The sequence below is a fragment of the Gavialis gangeticus genome, unplaced genomic scaffold, assembly GCF_001723915.1.
Source record: "Gavialis gangeticus isolate Ggan-Ray unplaced genomic scaffold, GavGan_comp1, whole genome shotgun sequence".
Taxonomy (NCBI): Eukaryota; Metazoa; Chordata; order Crocodylia; family Gavialidae; genus Gavialis; species Gavialis gangeticus.
In genome coordinates, this window is record NW_017729000.1 from 10969288 (window position 1) to 10980000 (window position 10713).

Consider the following 10713-nt stretch of genomic DNA (forward strand, 5'->3'; position numbering starts at 1 on the left):
CAGTGATTATTTTATTCATTTAAAGCATTGAGTTTCACTTAAAATTTGGCAACCTGGTACAAAGGAGTCACTACTTCAAGGAAGAAATACTTACGCATCTGCCCCAAACTTCCCCAAAGCCTCTTATTCCTCATGGGCAGTGGGAGTTTCTGAGCACAGCTCCCATCTCTACCACTTGTTTGTGTCTTATAAACCATGAAAAATGTAACTCAGGCCATCCCCAGTAGCATAGCACTGCCCATGCAGTGCCAGGGAATGCCTCCCAAGGGTGCTCATGCCACCTGCCGAAGGAAAAAGAGCCTCGCCTGGGTGGCAAATGTGCAGATAACCTGGTTCGCTCACCTTCCCCCCTCCCCGCTCAAATGTAATATCGGATTTTCTCTCCCCTTTCCTACTCTCCAGAATAAATCCATCAGTTCTCTTAGGCAGGCTCCGTCTCTGTGAGCCTCTGTCCCCTCCCTCCCTCCTTTGTGCTGAGAAATTGCAGTGAGTCGTTGAGTCGCTCTGCATATTAATGAGTTCATAGCAAGGGCAGCAGGAGCTGTTTTAAAAGAGGACAAGAGAAGGAAGGCAGCAGAGCTCAGACAGGAGCTGTGCCTGAGCAGGCGGCAGCAGCCGCGACAGAGAGGAATCTCTGAAGTTCCTCCCCTGGCAGCATCCAGCCCCAGCATCAGTGAACCCGATCAAAGCCCAGACGCAAGACAGCACACGCGTGAGATCTCTCTGGCAGCTCTCTAGGTACCTGCGGTCCTGCCATGAAGCTCCTGACAGCAGCTTTGCTTCTGCTGTTCCTGGCAATGTACTTAGCTAGCACAGAAGGTAAGTTTGCTTATTAATGTCTCTCCCCCATTTACAATTATTGCAAACGAATTTCCTTCTCGGTACTTTTGGCTCACTCCCTGAAATACTTCTGATGAGGGGTGTTGCACCCCTCAGTCAGTCAGGACAAGGATTTGATATGCTGAATCTGTAAGGGGTGCAATATTGGTGGGGGGGTTTAACGGGGCAAAGTTCTGCCTGGCGTTGAACTGAATGTTTCATCCGACTCGATGATCTGTTGAGGTCCCTTCCGACCCTAGCATCTATGAATAACCCAGAGGACCACTTTCTGCTCTGTGATTCAGGAGCCTATCAGGAGTAACAGCTTTCAGATGCAGCTATCCCAGATTTTCACTGGTAAAAACGAGGAGAATTTAGCTCAATGTGGTAGTGTGGGCTTAGCTGAGGGCAGAAACCAGGTAAATGGGTTTTCTAGTTTTGCCTGAAAAAGATGGGTATGAATTTTGGCAGGCTCCGAATGAGCCTTTCTGGATTTGCGCGAGTGAATTCAAGTGCAAGTGCCTTTCTCCCGACTTCTGCTTCTAAGTTTCCCAAAAGTTGAGCGAGACAGCGACGAAGATGTGCATTCAGCCCTAAACCAGATGGTGACTTTTTTCCTTTTGCATGTAGTTTAATCGTAGCAGGTGCATTTTTAAAAGCCGGCATTAGCTATGCTGCAGTCTCTTTACCTTAGCGCGACATCTGCAATACTTTCCTGTATATTTCTTGGGGAGTTATTAAACTTTTCTGAAGGACAAAGTGACCCTCTTAACCTCCGCAGCTCTTTGAAGCTTAATTTTTTTCTATAGGTTTTTAAACCCTTGAATCCCAGGTTGCACTAGCTAACAAGAGCAGAAAAGTTTAGCTGCCTGTGGGCAGCAGTGAGCTTTGTACACACACGAGTAAATACTTTCTCTTGTAGGATCAAAGTGCAAATGCTCAAGGAAGGGGCCTAAGATAAGATTCTCTGATGTGCAGAAGGTGGAAATCAAACCAAAGTATCCGTTTTGTGAGGAAAAAGTCATCATGTAAGTTTTTGTCTGTTCTTTTCTACCGTCTTTCATTATACCACTTGAACCACATCCGTCTCGTTCACTTGTATTTTAACCTCCTTCTTTGCTAGGTTTTATTTTTATGATTTCCTGGTACACCGATTTCCAACATGTTTGGCGCAATAAACTATGTAGCTGCTTGAACAAAGCCCCGTCTATAATTTTTCAATATAGAAGAATCTGCTTGTTCCAATACATTTCTAAAGAACGGTATTGCCTGGGAGGGTAATTATTAGTTTAACAAGAGACAGGGATAAATTCTACTCTCAGATGCATTTATGTAAATCCAGAAGACTATACTCAGGTTACTCTGGATTTACCTAGGGAGTGACAAATGAGAACAGAATTAGGTACACAATGGTTCAGCAGTGAATAGTCATCCAAATCCATTGGCTCTGATTTTGGTCTCAGTTACATGCAGGCAATCCCTTTGTCTTCAGTGGGGTAGCCTGGGTAGGAACCGAAGGCCGGATTTTGTAATAAAAGACAACTAGCTTCTAGCTTGATTGCAATGCATTGACCAGTGCTGCAATGAAATGTCAACTAAAACTATGAATGGAAAAGTGCAGAGGGCTGTGGGCGCTCCATCTCTCTCGGGATCGGGTCAATAGCACGTATTTCAGTTTCAAAAGATTGGCGTTTCTCAGGTTTTACACAGCTGGTCTCACATATTGCAGAAGCTTTGAATAGATGCTGCACAACACAAATCAGGATATGTGACTGCACAAGACCTGGGAAGTCAGAAAGACCTATTCTATCCCTGACCTCCACAGACAGAGAAGGGAGGCAACATTTACACATCTCCACCACAAAGGCCAGGTGTCTGCTGTCTGGCATTTGTTCTTTATCAGCAAATGTGACCAAATCCACTTCCTTAGAAAGCTGCTTCAGTAGATCATGATCTGGTAGGGACCTGACTCTTCACCACGATGGAGCAAATCCTTCTCTCAGTTGCACCAATGCAAACTGGAGACCAAATTGCATGCAGTTATGTAGATTCGGAGTAGGTTCATTGGGTCCAATCTTGCCTGCCTTGAAATCAGCATCCAAACTGCCAGCTGGATGCATGAGGAAAGGATCCAGGCTCTTGATTTCATTGGAGTTACTCCAGATTTATGTCAGTGTAATATTTAATCCAGTGTAAATTGCACACCTCTATCTTCAGACAGAAACTGGTCTCTGCTGCCCAGACTAATGCGTTTATATTTAGCTGATCCTTGCTGGAGCTGTTCTTTCTTCAGTGTTTAAACTGCAAAAGGGTGGCATGCGGCAAGTGGCAAAGTCAACTTTCAGGTTCCCAATTAGTCATTAGAAATAAATGTGTCATGCAAACCTTTTAAATAAGCCACGGTTTGAACTCTGGGAGGGATTAAATAAACAGCACGGACTCCTCAGAGGGGGAGAAACCTCTGGAATAATCTCTATAATCAACGTGTCCTCCACCCAGGAATAAGCCCTTATTTCTCACTCAGCTGTTGCAAACATTTATTTCTATTTTATGTCAGTCACCCTGGGGCTAACAAAAAGATGTGTGCAGCAGCATTCAAAGCTGCCGGAGAACTTCAGTCTGAGCCTACGAGTTTTGATTGCCAGCTAGGAAAGCAAGCAGCAATGTGCTTTCCCTGAAGCGGGGCTGCCAGTGGAAGCTGCAGGGTGTCAGGAAAACAAAACCAAGCTTTTCTAGGATAAGGCTGCAAGGAATGTCTGCTCCAAAGCCCTGGAAGCACAAGCCAGAGGTAGCAGGCAAGGGGAGAGAAGAAAATGATAAGTATAACATAGGTCTCATTCATGCAACTTTTCCCCTCCGGTAAGATTGTTAGGGAAACGTTCAAGTTACTCCGTGCTTTCGCTAAAACGTATTGCAAGAAGGGGCAAACTTTCAAGTGGGCACTGATCATCCGGAAATCAGACACATTTGGAATAACCCCATTCAAATCCTGGGAGTTACTCCGAGTTTGCATCCATGTGCTGTGACACACTTGGCTGAGGGAGGCTCTCAGGCTTTGGTGAGGTGCCTTCCCATTTATACCAGTGTGGGAAGAGAAGGCCTACATGTTGTAAGTAGTCCATTTGCTCTCTACCTCCGTGCGGTCTGAAAGTCGGAGTAGAGAGGAGTGGAAGGCCGCAGCAAGACGCACAGTGATGGATGCTGGCATTTCCCAACCAGGGGCTGAAAAGTCAGATTGCTGGAGATGGCTTTGGTGGGGCGGCAGTGGGGGTGGCCCCTTCCTTTTCAAACAGGTCCGGAAGAGAAACTGCTTCCCTCTTCCCCACTAAGGAAGTACTTCAGCGATTAAAGGACTGAACCCAGAAGCGTGAAACTCATTTAGTTCCCTCTTAGGCTCGAGGGGACCCAAACCCACATCTCCCACCTTCCAGAACGCTGTCCTAACCACCAGCAGAAAGCTAGGTGGTGTGCCCTACTATTGCAGTGGGTGAAAAATAATTCATTGGGCTAGATGGAGAGAGTAAGCAAGAATGAGTCTCTTCCAGTCTCTCCTTCTGAAGTAGATCCACTTTCCATCAAATACATAGCCATTAAGGCAGAGGCCGAATGACTCAATAGGTTAGTGCTGAGGATGCTCTCGTGTCCCAGACCATGAGCTGATAAGCATATAATTTTCTGCAACATCACACAGCATTTAGCAGGAGAAAAATCTACTTCAAAAGACGCTGGTGCCTGAGGAGTAGGCCTCTAGCCATGGAGATGGGAGACTTATATTCAAATCTCTCTTCCAAACAAGGCAGAGGAGGGATTTGAACCTGGACCTCCTATGTGGATGGTGCCCCAAGGGAATAAGGAGGTGCAGTGTCTTGTCCAGCATGAGGCTTGATCCAGTAGGTGTGTGCTGAGAAGGCTCCCCTGTAATTGAGGCAGGCAGAGGAACGTCTTGCTTGTGAATCTGTCCAGGTCACTGATGCTTGAGGAGCTCGGTGACATCAGACACAAAGGGGTGGCCATGTGAACACATAGCAGCCTAAACTAAGACACCTTTACCAGTGCACACATTGGCACCCCATAAGACAGCTTCCTAGGCTATAGAGCATAAGAGGGGACAAGGCCCATTTGTTCATCCTCTGTTTTGTGCAGGAAAGGGCTGACCTGCAGGAAAGGGCTGACCTGGGGCCTAACTCCAAGTGATGGTCTATGGCTGCGAATCCTAAGAGAAGGGAGATGCTTCCATTCCTAATAAGCTTTGGCTCTCTGACCTCCCCTCTCCTGGCGTTACCTACTGGGCAGCTCTGCACTCAGCATACTGGATCCTGTTCCTAGGTACCAAAGGGTATGTCTACACAGCAAAATGAAGGTGTGGTTGAGACACATGCCAGTCTACCCGTAGTGGCTTCATCTAGTTAGTAGAGGTACAGACAGCAGTGCAGGCTTCAGCATTTGTTAGCAACCAAGCTGCAAACTCTCCAGAATCCATATACTGGTTGCTAGCTCATGCTAAAGCCTGTGCTGCCCCATCTTTACTGCTATCAGTAGCATAGACTCCAGCCACGCCTCCATTTTGCTGTATAGGCATGCCTAATAACAAGGTGTTATGATGCAAAGCCTATGTAGCCTTTCCAAATATAGGGCTTTGGCCCTGGGTTTACAAAGCCTTAGGACTCCATATAGGAAAAATGACAGGTCAATTTATCTGAGAGCCATTTGGGATTATGTGCAGTGATTGTGTTTCCAATCTGTACATGCTGAGTCTGATTCAAAGCTGTGCTATCTAGTTCATCTAGACTAAAGGCTAGAGGATGGCTTGGACCTTCTTCTCATGGTCCCAGGTCTGAGGTGGGCAAAGCAGCTAGGAGCTGCAGCCACCTAGGATTTCCCTTAAGGTAAGAGCAGTAGAGTCAGCACAACATTTCCCTGTTCGTTGTGCTTAGGTAGGGGGGGCATGTACCCCGGCTGTTCTTGACTACCAAGTCTTGGAGCCATAGTCAGTCAAGCATACGTTAGGGCAGTCGACTAGTCCCTGCCCAACCCCAGAATCCTGTGTTGTCTACCCTGTTTGTCCAGTACCTCTCCACCTTCAGGGTGGTACATGGGCATCAGACTCATTGCAAAACTGTCTTGAAGTGAATGCTCCCGTACATACGTAGAGACCTCCAACTGAGAGGCATGTAGCTAGCTCTGTACGCACAGGCTTAGTCATAGAGGCAACTCCTATTTGACTACACTGGTAAAGCTGTTGCCTACACAACAGCAATGATCCACCTTGCTGTGCCAGGACTCGCACGCACCAAGAAGAGGTAAAGCTGCAGGATAGCAGCAGTTCTGCTCCTTGATGAAACCTGTGTTTGTGTCTACCTCCAGCTTACAGTTATCAGAGGTGTAAAGAGAAGCATCTAAGCACATCTGCCACAAAATGGGTAACACTCCAAAAACAAACTAGTGCATCCAAGTATATTTTTATCTTATGGCATTACCCAAATGTCTTGCACAAGGATTGATTCGTAAAAATAAAGATTAGCCTTCAAGATTATTTGTTGTCCAGCACAAAGTTAAGGCAGTGTAACTCCAAGTGACAGAGTCCACATCTGTTATAAGGCAGTGTATCTTAGTCCTAAAAATCCTTCCGTTAATCTAGGTGGCCAGATAATCTTGCTATGGATGTTAATGCAGTTTGGTAATAAAGTTCAATAGAATTGTCCTTAGTCATTTTTGAAGCACAATTTGACTCTGTTGGTATTCAGAGGCATTGTTCATCTTCTTGTTGTTTAGCCAATGATTTGGTATGAATATGTATGGTACTTCAGAAAAGTATCATGAGCCATGTTAGTACATACATGGCCAAGATGGCAGCTGCTGGATGAAATACTGTGCTCCCGATCTTGACATCCTCTACAGGCCCTCAAGCAAGGGCTTAAATCTGTCCTTGCCTAAGTTAGTAGGAAACTGTCCCATATCCTCAATACAAGGAATCTGAGTTGTGGGGAAAGACATTTCCTGAAAGACAGTGTCTAATGCTTTTGCATTATTTTATACCTGCTTGGTATAAGAGAAACTCCACAAAATGTAGCCACATCCCATTACAGGTTAAGGAACAATATATTTACCCCCTTGGCTCAGGGGGCAACTCCAACCCAAAATCATCCCAATAGCTATAGGCAACAAGTCATATTTCCCCCAGTACTGATTTATTAAATAAGTCAAACATTTCTTGCATGAAAGGTTCCCCATGCCCCAGTCCAGAAGGGTCCAGTTTGGGGAGAAAAAATTGTGCAAGAGAAAAACAGTCAGTATTCTCAGGATGTTCTGATTTACTGTCATATTTTCACTGGAATTTCATATTTTTTTTAATCAATTCAAACTGCTTTAGTTTACTTGCAAGCAGCATGTTCCCGCTACAAGTCTTATTTCTGGAAAATAGGAAATCACTATAAGAAACGGGAAACATAATATAGCTTGAAGAATGGGAAATCAGTCCCTTTCAAACTCCTAGAAATTAAAACTTTGAATTTTAAAGAGACATGAATCCTTGTGAGAGAGATATTTTAGTGGACCAGCTGCATAGTTGGGATAGACGGAAACAAGCTTTTGGGTATCACAGTACTCTCTCTCAAGTCTCTGCTATGTTATGCTATGCTATGGATATGCTATGCAATGAATTTTCAAACATTTCTAGAAGGAGCTTCTCCTGGTTTTGACCAGGTTGTACCTGCCTCAGGAGTTGGTCAGTCGAATGTTGATCTCAGCAGCTTTGTGATGGGTTGCTGAAAGTTAAATGCTTAACATTCAGACAAAGGACAGAGTAGGAGGAAATCAGACAGGGCAGAAAGCCCTGGCTTCCCTGCCTGTCTAGTTCCAGGAGGAGGTGACATCAGTCCTTGTATGTTATCTCTCTGGTCCTACCATTAGCAAGGTTGAGCTGATAAGGCTGGAGGTAGCCCCAGGTGACAGCTTGTCTTGCACATACATAGCTTACCTTTTTGGGGTATCCAGAAGCTTGAAAAGCCCCAAGATACTATTACATAAATATGTTGGTGGACAATATCAGTGATCCAGATCTAATCCATGCAAGTGTTGTCTTCAGTGGGACTGTTTGCATGGGCAAGGAATGGTCATTTGACTAACAGTCAAGAGTGCTGAGCCCTAATTTCCCAGGTTGTCTAAATCAGTTAAACCCCACTGTAATGGTTTGGTAAATAGTGAAGTAAAACCACTGATTCAAGCTAACATGCAAAGGCTCAGTTGGTATGAATTTGGCTGGTTCCCCTGATGGTCATAGGGCTACACTGATTTTCAGCAGCTGAGGGTCTGGCCAACTGTTACTGCTGTGAATTGAAACACACCCCATAGACTATAAATCATTGTTATCCTTCCAGTGCCTATTGAAAACTTTCATTTAATCCTGGCACTGGATTCACAACCCAGCCCCAATACCTTGCTCCAGGTGAGCACTTTGAGACAGACCACAACTCCTCCAGTTGATACTAGGCGAATTTTATTGATACGCAGTAATAGGAAAAAAAAGCAATGCAGGCAAAGCAAGATTACAACATACATTACCCAAATTCCCCAGTGCCCAGCCTATGCACAAGGCAAGTAGTGTGTCCGGCTGGTACATAAATGCCACCTTGAGGTTCTTTGCTTGAATGTCTGATGTCAGCAAACTTGGAGGTCCGGGGCCAATGCCAGCTTGCTGTTGTGAAAACTCCTCCTTTTGAATTCTTTCTCCTCTGATGACTCATTTCCAGGTATCGCTGATTGGTATCCTTGGGACCATCATGCTGTCCATGTTCTGTTTTGTCAGCCAAAATCCTAGTTTCATAAACCTGCACACGCCTTAATTTGGTCATTTTATTTCAAACTGGGTATCTCAAGAGTTTTTGCAATGTAGACACCATAGGCCTGGAGCCAGGCTTATCTCTATTATGAAAATAAAGTTTGGATGCTTTCAGTTTCCCAGAATGTATATGTTCATTGGCCTCAAACACCCTGTCTGCCTTAAAGGCTGTGAACCTGTGAGACAAACAGGCTTTTAGAAATCAATTAACCCTTGCCATTCCCCTAAACCATTGTTCTAATACAAGCCTTTACCTACAAGCCAATTCCTAAAAGCAAACCTGTAAGTATCATTTTCTAGCCATTAATTAGCATCCATGCAATCTACCTACAGACCAAGCAAGACAGGTCTACTTGTTTCTTATGCAAATTTAAATGACAACAAATGCAAGTTATTTGTGATCTTTCCATTTCAGTGTAACAACGATTTCACGGTCCAGAAGCGGACAGTACTGCCTGCATCCCAAACTCCAGAGCACAAAAAGATTACTTAAATGGTTCAAAATGTGGAGGGACAAAGGCAGGTAGGTATTAATCACACTCAGCAGGAGATCCTTTGGTTTCCTGCAGGAAAGGAAGTGATGTCAGGTTTGATCCATGGAAGCAGAGAAAAGTAAGGTGGATTAGTACCTGCAACCTTCTTTCCAGAAACACAGCTCAAATGCTAATCAGACTGACTCAGCTGAACTGACTTGTTACAGAGAGTATATTATTTGCTGATTGGGGGCATTTCTTAAAGCATCACAACTTGCAGGTGAAAAATAAGGTACCAGATTAGACTATTAATAGAAGATTGAGATTATTACTTCTCCTGTGAACAATGAATTCAACACACCAGAGTCACTGGATAACAAAATTTCATCTATAAATAGATGTTCTGGATGCAGCTTTTCCCTTAGTTTAGAATTAGGCTCTTCTGAATGTCAGTATTGGTTCTTCACAGTCAAGGGCTTTTTTGTGTAATGTCCCCAAGGCTCTTTACATATGAACACCACCTTTCACAGGGAAAGCAGATCAGGCCAGTGAAGGCTATACTTGCCCAAAGTCATACCCCAAGTCCCAGGCAGAGCTAGGAATAAGATTGAGGTTTCCTGGTCCTCGTTCTTAAGCAGTAAGCACATTTTCAACAGCCTTTGGTTCACAGTATAACAGTCCACGCCTTGGCTGTAGGACATGCTCCCTTTCTGCACTCCCAGCTGGATTTTTCACAAGCCGAGTCATCACGTTTCAACAGAAAATAAACCCAGATTATCACTGTCCCTTGAACAATGTTGTCTGCATGATTAATTAAAGGGAAATGTCCAGCTGCCTGAATCCCTCTGACTTCCAAAGGCTGCAAGTTGTGTCCTTGCCCTCTGTGCCTTGAATAACCTTCCCCTAGGTAAGTAGGGCCAATGAATCCTTAGAGCAGATTAGCAGCAGAGGAGTGGAGTCAATCCATCTCTGAACTCCAGAGAATGTCCCTCTTCCCCCTCCCCAGTTTCTTTTGGCTGGAAAGGAGTATAAGAGGAAGGGGATGCTCTATACAGAGCAAGGAATAATCCTGAGAGGGGAAGGATCAAGGTCCCCCCTACCACACTTTCCAACCTCCGTACCCCTCAGCTCAAGCACTGTTGGACTGAATTCAGTTGTTGCTCGAGGACCACATAACCCGAAAGCACCACCATGTGGGGGACGTGGGCATCTCCCTTCAACTGTGGCATGATAGCAGAGGTTGATTGCATGGGATCTTAATAGGAACACGTGGGGAAGAGCAATGAGATGCACGCCGAACCCCCGACACTGGGGTCTGGAGCAACAGTAGTACGCTGACCCATGAACAGCCACGCTTGGAATTGCACCAAGCCCTGACCTCAGGATTAGTTTCCCTCTCTTCTCACCATGTAATTCCTTGTACAGATCCTGGTGACGTGGAGGCAAGAGAGAGAACCACACTCTACCTATGTAGGGCGCTCCATATCCCAAACGACCCTAAATTTTCTACAAAAACATTATTATATGTGTGCAATGGGACATCAAGCAGTAACACATCCTGCCTTATCTAATTTGCTGTTTCCA

At 45.0% G+C, this 10713-nt stretch overlaps 1 protein-coding gene across 1 annotated transcript in view; it reads left to right on the forward strand.

Moving 5' to 3' along the window:
* Positions 1-467: 467 nt before the first annotated feature.
* CXCL14 (C-X-C motif chemokine ligand 14) overlaps positions 468-10713 on the forward strand; it is a 17953-nt gene continuing 7707 nt past the window's right edge. Inside the window, exons 1-3 of the mRNA XM_019506256.1 lie at positions 468-819; positions 1742-1847; positions 9072-9179. Coding sequence (XP_019361801.1) covers positions 756-819; positions 1742-1847; positions 9072-9179 — 278 coding nt within the window. The 5' untranslated portion in view covers positions 468-755. The remainder of the gene's footprint in view (positions 820-1741; positions 1848-9071; positions 9180-10713) is intronic.